This window comes from Paramacrobiotus metropolitanus, unplaced genomic scaffold, assembly GCF_019649055.1.
Source record: "Paramacrobiotus metropolitanus isolate TYO unplaced genomic scaffold, Prichtersi_v1.0 Parri_scaffold0000044, whole genome shotgun sequence".
Taxonomy (NCBI): Eukaryota; Metazoa; Tardigrada; class Eutardigrada; order Parachela; family Macrobiotidae; genus Paramacrobiotus; species Paramacrobiotus metropolitanus.
The window spans coordinates 147982-160594 of record NW_026570264.1 but is presented as its reverse complement, the minus strand read 5'-3'; the positions used below and the strand labels follow the sequence as shown (position 1 = coordinate 160594).

Here is a 12613-nt window from a genome sequence, read left to right as displayed (position 1 = left end):
AAAGTTGTAGGAGGTAATTGTCCAGTCTAAAACGCAACCTCTTTTTCGCATTTACGAAGCCTTAAATTATCAACGTTAAAATCGTCGTTAATTTTGCCGTTAATAGTAACGCCGTGCAAAACGCAACCTACTTATTGTATCGACTAGTGATCCTCCCCGTTTTAGAATCCCTCCTCGACATACTAGTCCCATGCCTTCATGTTGCGAATTTATAGTGACCCATTCCGAAAAATACAAACCGGGGCTTATAAAAATTGGGGAAAGGAAACGACACCCGTAAAAATGCCACCGATATATTACAAAAACGTAGTATAAGGTATACGAAATTTCAATCGGTTTTACAAAATACTCCTACCTGTGATTTTTTCCCTCAGTGCATCTTTCATTATTTTACAGGAAACGAAATAATATTCTAATTCCTTTTCTTAGCATTTGAAAGATTCAATTAAACTCACAAAATGCTCGTCTTAAGCCTGCGTAATTAGTAAAAATCCTCCGCGAATTTTAAAATTGTCCCCGAAATAAAGACCCCGGTAGCTGCCCACTCAACTGACATAACTGAGTTTGCCTGTATATATACAGTAACCAGTATTAACTAGTAGTTAGTAACTACTAAGGGAGTGTCTCAATTTCGAAGGAATCGAAGCGAATCTACATAGCTCTGGTACAGTTGCTGTATGCAGTGGCCACGCTCGCAAGCCACCTCGAGCATAGGGTATACGGGAATACGAAACCAATAAGGTATACGAAGCCACCTCGGGAGGTGGATTTGCTGTATTGTAACGAGATTTGCTTCGAAATTGAGAGACTCCCTAAGTACGGGAAATAATAGGTCAAAACATTTTATTTTTATGTTGTAATTAATCCTTTTTTTGCGAAATTGGCGATGTACTGGCTTATGCAAATAAAAAGTAATAATAATTATTGTAATAATGATGCAATTTTGTCGTAAATCCGTGGCATACGCTCTTACAGGTTTTATTGTATGTCCGCTCAATCAGGTATATCACCGTATATGTAATGTCCGCACCACCGAAAACGACTGTCCCTGTTGGCGACATGCCACTTTCCCGGTGAGTAGAGAGGGCATGCTGAATACTGGCATCAATGCCGAACTATTGTGCATTACTCAAATTATTCTGGCTAATTAGGTTAGACTGGTAAGTAAAGTTACAAGCTGAAGGTGAATCTCGCATAACTTAATGACACAGATTCGCTTAAATTCGGGAAGGGGAATTGATTAACATGAAATCGAATGCGTAGATCCCATCTCGTCAAGCAGTAGACAGTACGTGGTGTCGCCAAAGTAATATAAGCCAACAAGAGACAAAGAAGCTGTATGCTGCGTTTTCTTTGAAATAAGGAGCATAGGATTGCAAGCTGCATGTCGGCGGGCAAAAGATACCAGCGAATCTGCCAGGATGAACAGCACGACTTAAGTTTTCTCCAAGGTCAGCAGAACGTACGTTACCAACAAACCAATCATCTGAATGCAAAACGTTTGAATAACAAAAAATTTCGAACTTCTGATATGCAGTAACACGTACTAGTACTGTGACTGACTCAACTGATGCCATAAACTGGCGATTAATCATGCAGACACCGGCAAAATGAAATCCCACGGGTCGAGTATCCAACTCGTAAATGGTCGCGCGCAGCAGTTTGCCCACATCTTTTGGCTGACTGGAAATCACCTCGGGTTGCAATGCGGTACGGTAGTCATGCACCTGTATGAAAAAAAGGGAGGTATAATAATACTCGACACGTAAAAGTTCTTCGGGACCTTGTCGAACGTAAAAATCATTGACGCAACCATAATACACGTCGTCGCGACGAACACCATGGAATCGAGCTGTTCCCGGAGGGACGTCTGGCCGGCGTGGTATGCCTTAAACGTCCGCGCGGCGCTCACTGCTCCCAAGACGGTCAAGAAGGACAGCGTAACATGACACAGTGTGCTCAACTGCGTTTCCTCAGCGATCGTTCGCAGCAGTTTTCGCAACTGCGCATGATGAATAACGAGCTCTTTTGTAAGGTGACTACATGCCAGGCGTTCCAACCGGCGGAAAAGCACGCCCATGGACAGCGACCACGCCGCAAAATACAGCGTCATAACTCTGGCGTGTAAAGTTGGTACCAGACTGATCTGCGGTAACATCACCGCTACTGTGTTCCATAGGGACGACGTATCGTTGCCATGAGTGTTTGGAGAGCCAGAGGATCCAACCAGAGACCAGTAACTGACAGTAACACATTTTTCCACCGGACTGAGGGATGACACTCCAAAGAATATGGCAAATGCAGCTGTGCAGCAGATAATGGCTGCTTTATCTCGCGTATCCAGATATTTTACGAAAAAATGTTGAGAGTTCGCCAGATGGTGTCGCAGATGGCGGAAACCCCACACCGTACTGGCGTACTGCACTGGTAGTATCAGGCAGAACATAAACTTTGTTGCAGCACTTACGACTTCGCTTGGTGCAGCAGTTAGGGGAGGTATTGTGACGAATAAGTTATAAGTTGTCCCCGAAATCAAGCAAAATGCAATGAAAATCATGATGCACCATACACAGTTAATCAGGCTTTTCAAAGCGTGATGCGGTGGTCGTTGGTGGCCGTCCCACCAGCCCAACAACTGCAACATGGGCAGCGCCGTTGTAAGCAAGTCAGGAATGGCTATGGCGGTTAAACAACGCATCATGTACAGCAGTACAGTGTCGGCTGTTAATAACAGAAGTTAGCGCGTAACTCAGAAAAAGCCTGTCCAGAAGCTGAATCTTAGACGGAATTTTACACTTTCCTTTACTACAAAATTCCCAACGAGCGCTCGCATACAGTATTATTCTGTGGGGTATGACTAATATTATAAGGACAGCGGGTGGTGAATGTAGAGCAATACAGTACTTGCAATACACTCTATACATTATTCGCATTATTTGCTTAGACCACAGCCGGATGACGAAGGTCCATTGGGAAGTCGCCTACCATCGCTTTCTTTCTCTCGCGATTAGTACTCTAAGCACCACACCGACGCTAATGGCAAGTTGGTAACTAATAGTCCACACTCCCGAGCAAATATTGAATGAACCATTCTACGTATATCGAAATTAGCCATAACATCCCCATTCGTACGTCCATGCATTAGGATGCGAATATTGTCTAAATGCTTCACCGTTTTTGGAATACTTGCTCAACCAGCTTGCCATGACCGCTTCCTAACCGCACCGATCTGAAAGCTGACCCCAACGGTTTCTGACTCCGGCTTTCGCCTCGCATCGTTCTTCCGTTCGTAGGAGAAGCTCTCAACGCCAATAAACGCGAAGTGGCTAGCAACTCGGTCCTTCTGCGGAAACGGGCATACCGTCGACGCGTTTAACTTTTAGGCAAAACCGTAGCATATGACACATACAGATGTGATTTTTGTACTTTAAAATAGGTTCAGTAATAGTACCGCATTTGTTGTTACTGAGAAACCAGCTTTTAAAGTGAAAAATTTGAAGTCGATTTTTACAGAGTAGAGATGTGAAAAAAATATTCTGAAACGGCAATTTTGTAGAGTGAAGTATTAGAAGCTTATTATACGGACAGAATTTTGATTGATAAAAAACAGAAAAATAAAAAAAATCGGGGGTGCCAAAGAAGTGCTTGGGGCACCCTACCCCTGGATATTTCTGACCATATCTGCCGAACAAAACCCTAAACAGAGATTCTGTCCGTATAATAAGCTCAGGCTGCGGTACTTTATTTATTGCGATTTTATTCGTAATTTTTGGCAAACAAATGTATTCACAGCTGATTTTCAAAGTTTTTTTACGTTTTGTTCACTGTTAGTTTGCAAAAGTATACCTCTTTCACGGCTTTGGTGCCGGTACCGAGAGGTGCTGGCTGCCGCACACAAAAGCACATGCACATTTGGAGCAACGCAGAACAGGCAGGCAGCCATATAACATTCATGCAGACTGATGCAGTCATAGACACTAAAACAAAAGACCGCAGTCACACGGCAGATTTGCTTTTATGGCGTCTTTTGTTTCTCTTTCTTGTCAACAAGCTCAACAAAGCTGGATGGGGCGGTTGCAGATTTTGATCGCACCTGATTGCGATTACTTCAGTGCCAACCAGTGATGTCGGTGGCGATTGAAGGAATATGCCATCACTCACAATAAGCGCGGCGCAACCCATTATTTTGCGGTTCACCTTACGTGCCCCCCTCTACCACTCGTACAACTTTGATTTTTTGCTTGTTAACGAAAAAAGGTATACTCACTCCAATTATCGCTTCATGTAGTATAAAAAGCGCTCTGTAAGATGAGCAAAGGTAATTTTTGATAATTATTTTGAAAATTCGCTAGCCACTTCGCGTTAACTTACTGTCCAATCGGTAAAATCTTGATTTTGGAAAACGCACTCATCGCGATGTAAAGAACTTTTAGCAATCTACAGATCTGAACGCTCCTTCAAGGCGTGGAGTGGAGATGCTCTAGCCTCGCTGACGTTACTATTTTAATAAAATCAACACCGTCAATGTACAGCAGCGGACTTATGTAGTAGCAGAAGCTGAAACGAAAGCCTGCTATAGTGCAAAAAGCCAAAAATGTTGTGCTATGTATAGCCAGAAATACAAAGTATTAGCGACGGATTACATTATGCAGTGCAGACACGCGAGCTTGGACCAGAGCAAAATTTTGAACTACTTTTGTATTGCGGTCCCCACGCCGACGCGCTTGACACCGCTCAGTCCATGGGTCACGATGTGCGGCTGTTTAGGTGATACAAACTGCAGAAACCGGAACGGTGTGCCTCATTGGTAGTTTGCCAAAACCTCCGGGAATAGTTCGAGCCGATTGCGGCAAAGGAATAAGTATGTATGAAAGAAAAAGTCTGCTGGCTTATAAACATAGAAGTACTGATACTAATTCAATACCGACGTGGTACCGACAATTTCCACGGCGTTCTCTTACAGCTACGGTAAAGTTTGGTGTGCGCGGCTGTATGGCAGTACGACGTTTTATTTCACCTGAGGTACAACGTAAATTTTTAATGATAGAAAACATCAACATTTTTTACAACATCAGAATTTCATTAAACGTTTCTGCTCATTCCATTGTTCCCATAACCGACGCCGAGTTGCCGCGCTAAATCTCCAGTGACAATCTTTGGCGTAAAAATTCATGAGAACGGGCTTCCGCCGTGTGTTGCTCGAGTCGTTTAACCAGTGCTTTAATGATGGCGATAGCGGACGGCCCCCAAGGGCCCATTGTTTCGAAAGCTATCGGTACGAAGATATCGGTATTTGCCACTTAGATACAAATAAAGCCGGGACTCTTTTCTTCCGCTTCGTTTGCTGCCGTAGACTTGACGTGGGAATGCGCAACCGTGGCGACACAAGTGACTTACCATGCTAAGCACATCCCTCTCTGCCAGGCGAAGGTTGTGCAGCCATCAGGACGTCCTTCGGACGTATGCGATGTGCCACGCGGCTCCAGGTTTGCCGGAATCCCAGCTGACACAAGAAACCGGCATACGATGCAGTAAGACCCGGCTGAGAAACCTAAAAAGCCCAAGCCCAAGAAACCAAAGGAAACCAAAGAAAAACCTCCGAAAATTAACGAATATAGATACATGGAGCATACATAAAGCATCCTGTGGGATACGCTAGTTAGAGAGAACGAATGCAGTAACAATATTGCGATACGCGCAGAATACTTATATAAGTGATGTTTGCATGCGCATCTCCATCGAAAGCCACGGCAACCCACCGTATCCCTCAGTATTCTTCATGTGTCCTTTCGTGAATACTACTTTGCGGGTTATCAAATACTTCCGTATCCCAACGTATCTTACCGTATCCCTTCAATAATACGTGCCGAGTATTTTCGATGTAACCGGATAATTTTCCGAGTAACCGGATAATTTTCCGTACATTCGGATGCACAAAGGGTACTGCAGAGATGCAGTGGGATATGGCAGTGATAAAAAAAGTAGAAAATTCACAGGATACATGAAGGATACGTAGATGGTACTGTGGCATACTGTGGATACAAGTCATATGTCCGCAAAAATTTAACGTGTACTAACCGTGCCATAGATGCTTTTCTAAAATATGCAATATAACTGTGCGATGGAATGAACCGAAAACCGAAGTATGCCGAAAGCAAACGCAGTTAGCTTATAAGCTGTTCTTGCCCCAATGTAGGTTATTACGCCAATTTTATTTAGATTGGTGTTTCTTTCAGAATCGTTATACATATACACTTTGTAGGTCCTACATTTTTATTAAAAGTTTTTGTGAAATTGTTTTGTAAAATCTTAAAGAATCAATTTTGGTGTATAAAAATTAAAGAAGAACATTTCCTTTGGTGTCAGTAACAATACTGCCGTACTCAATTTCATTCATACTACATGAATACAGAACGGCTCATTTCTATGCATTCTACTTGACGGCCATAATACGAGTATTATGGCCTGTGGTTATGCAAACAAAACAATGACCTTCCAATCACATATTAAGTACACCTCGTACTTTTCTGCAACCGAACATCCAATCAGAGAAATCCAGTTCAAAGGCGTTTTTAAAATTACGTTAATACTGTTTTGAAACTCGGTCTAGCACATGTACAAGTACACGATGTTGCAAGTTCTTTAAACTACAGCGATAAAAATACCATCGACCGGTTCATTTATTTACGCGCATTGGAAAACTGGATGAGTTGCAGCGAGTGATGTCGTGATTCCAATGTTAAGTAAAAATGCATAATAAATTTATTTAGAAAATGCTTAAAATAATAATTCTGGAAAGAACGTTTCATTTAATAGTCCGGTACCACCCTCCCGATTTTCCCAATTTTTTTTAGATATTTTGGGAAAAATACCGTCGAACGCTCATGCAGATCTTAAAGGCTGGAAATCTGGCCGAGTCGGGAAAGACTCAGCTGTGTAAGAACAATAATACCATTATCTGCTAGAATAGGCTTACTTATCGAATCCTTGCATTTGCCGAAAATTTGCAAATTCCATTGTGTTGCTTGAACTGCAGTACTTCACTTTAATATTGCATTAATTTTTATTATCGCGTTATTATTATTATTTTTTTATTGTCGAATATTTTTATACCGTTCACGTGAATTTTATGATGATTAATAATTTTATTCAGACAAAGGTGCATCACGGTTTATGTGGTACGTTAACCAAAACAGTTTTGCGTTTAATATGGAATGAAACTTAGATTTGCGTGTATTATGCATGAAGTCTGCCATCAGCTATTAAAAATAATTAACCGTGATATGCAAAATAAGCGGAAGGCACGGCTGTTGTAAAACCAACAACGAGGAAAGCGCAGCTTCCGCCACTTAATTGATTCCCATGATATTAAGATCATTAAAGAAATATCGTGTTCAAAATAATAAAAAAAATAAAGTAGAGCGCATATCATAATATGCACTGTTCAGGTTACTGGATTTTCTCGGTCTTCTCAGTCTTCTCGAAGGTGACCTTCTTATCAACGGACTGCATGTCATCGCGGCGCTGTTGTGCGCGTTGTTTCTGCTGTTGGAACTTCTCGCCAATGCCCATCTGCAGTCGGCGGGCACTATTCCACATTCGGTCCAACTGCGGCCGGAACATCATGTACAGTTTGGGCAGGGTGAACGCCAGCACCCAGCCCACCATTAGCAGACTCGTCAGGGTGAAGTAGTGGCCGACATAGGTCAGGGCGTACATAAACAGTATCATCTTCAGCGTCTGCCCCACACTGTCCACCAAATACAGGTTGCGCAGGGCCACCAACTTCCGGTTCAGCGGCTGCAGCACGGCGTCCATCTGCTCGTGTACATATTCCGCATCCAGTACGGTGTCGCGTTGCATGATACGCTGGAAGGGATGCGCGACGCCGGGACGCTGTTGCAGCGTATACAAAATCTGCCGGCCGATAACGCTAGCCCCGCTGATGATGAGGGTGCCCAGGGATAAATAGGCAAAGATACTGATCAGGCTGAAGTAGGACAGGGCGGCCATCAAGCCCAACCCCGCGCTGAACACCACCGCCGAGTCCAGGACGCGGCGCCAGAGGCAAAGGTCACGTATTACGTGAAACAGCGGGCGCAAGCGGATGGGCTGAGTTTCCTGGCAGGATTCTGTCGCGGACTGCAGCGCCTGGTCCGCACCGCGCCTGTCTTCCCCAACATCCGGATAATCCTGCTCCTGTTGCCGGCGCTTGTTCATCTCGAATTCAGCCATCTGGGGCGGTAGTTGCGTGATGTCGGTGCGCTGCTCCACCGCTTCCTGCTGCAAGAGCGGTGTGACCACAGTCGGCGTGGCGAGCGGCTGCTGCCATTCGGTGGCGACGGGGTGCGATGTGTAGCGCTCTTCTTCCTGAATTTTCTGGTTGTCTCTCTGGTTCATGAGTAGCCGGTCGGCACGGGCGTCGAGGTTGTCGCGCGGAAAAATGTCCTCGTATTGGCTGCCGAACTGAGTACCGTTGCGCCAGTCTGCCGGCGACGCTTCCTCGCGAACGTATGTCTCGGTGGGACTAGAGCGTCCGTGCATGTCGGAGCGCTCTTCCCGCTGGAAACCCTGCTCCTGCTCCATACGCCGGACCGGTTCGATTGATGTGGTTTTCTTCTTGTACAAGAATTCCGGCTCATCGGCATTCATTTTTCTCTGCATATTCATCGAGTCCATTCTAAATAAAATTACAAGATTCAGAACACGTATTAAGACGTAAGAATACGTATTAAGTAAGTAAGAACACGTAATAAGACGTCCACGTATTAAGAAAAGTAAGAAGAATTAACTATTAAGTAGTGTACCAGCGCTTGCAATTATTGCTATTTGGGTGGCTATTGCCAATAAAGGTATAGGAGAATAAAATACAAAAAAACAAAGAAAGGAATGGATTTAAACGCAGGCAATACAATTTGCAGGACCATATTAAAGATTGCCGGTAATCAGAGAAGAATGGACTTACTTGACAGTGGAATGATAATGTTCAAAATCCAAAAGATCCAAGATCGTTTTCAATAAAATTGTGTTACTTCAAAAATAATGAAATGTCTGGGTTTTTCCTGGTAGTAGCGTGCAGCTGGCTTTATATAATTTTGAGCGCGCATTGCTGGCCTTGTCGGTCGAGTGGCGACCGGTATTTCCCATGAATTATTACACCATAGGCGAGGGCTGCGTTGCGTCTAGCTGCCTGATGCCGGTACAAATTCCACGGAGTAGAGAATACGCCGACAACCGATCGATAGCCTGCCCAGCTAGCTTGTCTCTGCAGTTTGCACGCTGCAGAGGCATGAAAGCATTTTAAACAATGCGCGTACACGTAGCGGATTTTACTGCAACTTGATGCCGGCGAGTAAGTCATTTGGGTAAAAAACCACTGTTCAGGCATCGCGCTTGCATCAGACCTGTGCAGTGTGCAGTAACGGAAAATTTATCAGCGGTTGAGTTGCAAGTTACAGGGAACGTGCGAGTTACGCTATTAATGCACGTAAACCGAGTTTTCAGTGTGTATCGTGAGTTGCGCTACCATAGATGCCAATTATACGAGTACAGATTTTATGCCAGTTGCGTTGGAATTTAGTTTTTATTGTTTCTAAGTTACGCGGAATCTCGATAACTGAAAAGTAATTCAAATGAAGTTAAATAGTTTAAAATAGCAGCACAGGTCGGAACTGAAACCATCGAAGATTTAACCACAGCTGGGAAATCCCTCTTGAATCTGTGGCTTGCGGACTGACGATATGACGGGAATTACCCACGGCTATACAGACTAGTCTCTGTAATTCAAGCCACTCGATGCCACTGGCGCGAGTAGCATTCATGAAAAAGTTGTGCAACGCTGAATGATGCTACAGATTTGCATTACCGCACTAAAAAACCGTTCTCACTTATACAATTTACCGCAGTGCACTTAATAACAATTAACTGGACTGAATACTGTTAATTATACGGTCACTACCATAGCTCTGCAACAAAATGTATGAATGCAATGCAACGCGATGCTTTGGTGACGATGTTGGCACACATATCAAGGAAACGTTCAGATACAGTAAATAATTTAGAGTGTTTGCGCGTGCGAAAAATAGTAAAGAATTACATTACAGGTACCCCATTAATCAACATGATAGCACAAACCCACATACTCTCTACCGGTACATGTGCATACGTCGTACCTCACCGCCTCCTAATTTTTGCTTAAAGTTACATTACAAGCGCACTGGAAAATGAGACAAGAGTTCGATTAACAATTACCTTGCCGGTAATTAAGCAGTAAGTAACTAACTGAAATCTCATAAACCGACCGGATGTTTTTCCGTTGTGGGCAAATGCTGATCATGTAATCTGGCGAATTCATTTCGATGCGTAATCTGATGTCGAAGTATTCGAAATCCCGATCTCGTTATACAGTATCAATGAATGTCTCGATAGCGCTGAACGCAAAGATCATTGCACTGGCATGACGTTGTATTGTATAGCCGGCGAGTGATCTGAATTTTGAAGTATGCTTTGGCTGGCTCTGTTCACTAAACTTTCACTGAAGCTTAAGATCTGACGTTTATTAATTTATATAATTATTATCATGCTCTTGCTTGGGAATTTCATTAGCGATCTATGAGCAAGTCCTTAGCTTGATTTAGGAAAGTATGTACGCAGTACGGCAAATCCGCAAATGTACGAGAAAAATGCACATGCTTTTTAAGTGTGGCAGAATCGTACGAGTGTTTTAGTTGTACAAGTTCATGCACATACGATATCCAAGATAAATGAATTATAAATGCTGGATAAAAATTAAAGAGTACTTGCTAAGAGAAATTAAGAGGCAAGCTAGCAGCCTGCGGCTAAATAACATTAGTCGTGATGAGTTTTTGATTGTACATGGCAACAAGATTCTGGTTCCGGTGGGTTGAACAGGCGGGACTCCTGGTTGTTCGGTCGCGATAAACTCTTACATATTATTTAATTAAAATTCTTGGCGTGCGGTTTACCGCTTTAAATTCTGCTTTTTCATTATGTAATGCGCTTTGCTTCAAAATCCATTTAGGTACGTACCAGACACTCCGTACGAGACACTCCGTGTGCTGTACACGAAAATGACGAATATCTGACTGATGATAAAAATATCGGGCTTCTTAGGTAATGATAAATTCAGATCAGAGTCTGCATGAGCTTTGCTATTAAAATTTCGATCAACTGATGAATGCTTCTGGCTGACCGATAGGTGATAGGGAACGTCGATCTTCCTTTAACTGTAGTGTCATGTTATGGCTGCCAAACTATTTGGCGCTGCTCAAACTGAATATCCACATGAGCGGATCAAAGATCATCTGCAGCGAATACAACAAGGACACCGTAGTAAACACCACACCCGGCAAACTGATGTGGAGGAACAATCCAATGAAGAAAAACGTCTGCGCCGGCGCCCAGCACACCACCACACTGATCGACGTCAGCGTTAAGATGACGAACGGTCTAACGCTCTTAATCGGGCGCGCTGGTTGAACAACAGCTGTTGGCGGATTCTGCTTCGTAGCGCCATCCTGTGGACTAGGATTGGTCGCTGGTGTCGATTTCGTTATGCTAACCTGAACGCTGCGATTAGCATGCCTCTTCTTCCACCGCTTAACAATAATAAACACATACGCCACCATGACCACCACCATCGGGAGAATGCGGTTCAGGACTTCATCGGCTTTGTTAAAATCCAGAGACTTGGTAGAAATGTGCCCACAGTCTTGGTACTTTGCGTAAACAGCGGGATAGTACAGGAGAGAATCGACTAAAAATGGCGGAAAATTCAAAACGTGAACGTACACGATCGCTCCCAGACAGATATAAACGGCCAGGCGTTTGGTGTGGCGTTCGCGGTAAGAGATGGGGAAGGTAACGGCCCATACCCGGTTGAGGGAGATGAGGACGTGGAAGAGGACCGGCATGACGCTGCTGACTTTGTTGTACAAGTACACAACGCACACAGGATAACCGGCGGCTGGATAGATCCCGTATAGTTCATCCAGGATTCCCATGGGACGTGAGGTAAGGATGTAGAAGAGGTTGGAGAGGAACAACGCCAGCAGGTATACACTAAAGTGGTTGATGTAGGCCGGGATGTAGTAGTGGACGAGAAGGACGGCGGCGTTAAGGAGCACGGAGAAGATGGAGATGAGCAGCTTCAGGGTGACGAGCGGCGTCCATCCTGTGGCGGAACGGCGGAGGGTCACGTATGTGGAATCTTGAGCGGCCCAGCTAAGCGAGTGATTGGTTGTTGTGTTGGGGAAGGTTGTATCGTTGAAATGATACATTCTTAAGCAATACGGAAGAAAGCTGTAGATCTAAACTTTCGACGAAACCGTTCAGGACAGTAAAGGTCTTCTTAGTACCCTGTAACTGAAAATCCGATGACACATCAAGACAGCACTGCAATGTTTTGTTACGTGGATCACAAGTTCAGACTACTTGGGTTCAGTCATGAAACCTTAATAATAACGTGCGCAGAATACAATATGGCTGATTAAATAATTGCAGCGAATCGCATGTTATTAAACTGGAGAATGCTGATTACTGTTAGGTTGCGCCTTATGGAGTTCTAATTAAAAATTAAAATGGCCGAAATATC

General features: G+C 43.9%; 2 protein-coding genes across 2 annotated transcripts; both read right to left on the bottom strand.

The window, feature by feature from the left end:
- Positions 1-7152: 7152 nt before the first annotated feature.
- LOC129591099 (reticulon-3-like) lies at positions 7153-9090 on the bottom strand. The gene is made up of 2 exons (XM_055486627.1): positions 8966-9090; positions 7153-8680 (listed from the first exon to the last, which is right to left on the bottom strand). The coding sequence occupies exon 2, from the start codon at positions 8677-8679 to the stop codon at positions 7450-7452; it is 1230 nt and encodes a 409-aa protein (XP_055342602.1). The 5' UTR covers position 8680; positions 8966-9090; the 3' UTR covers positions 7153-7449.
- A 2183-nt stretch (positions 9091-11273) lies between these two features.
- Positions 11274-12299, bottom strand: LOC129591066 (5-hydroxytryptamine receptor 1B-like). The gene has a single exon (XM_055486587.1). The coding sequence runs from the start codon at positions 12297-12299 to the stop codon at positions 11274-11276; it is 1026 nt and encodes a 341-aa protein (XP_055342562.1).
- Positions 12300-12613: the final 314 nt, after the last annotated feature.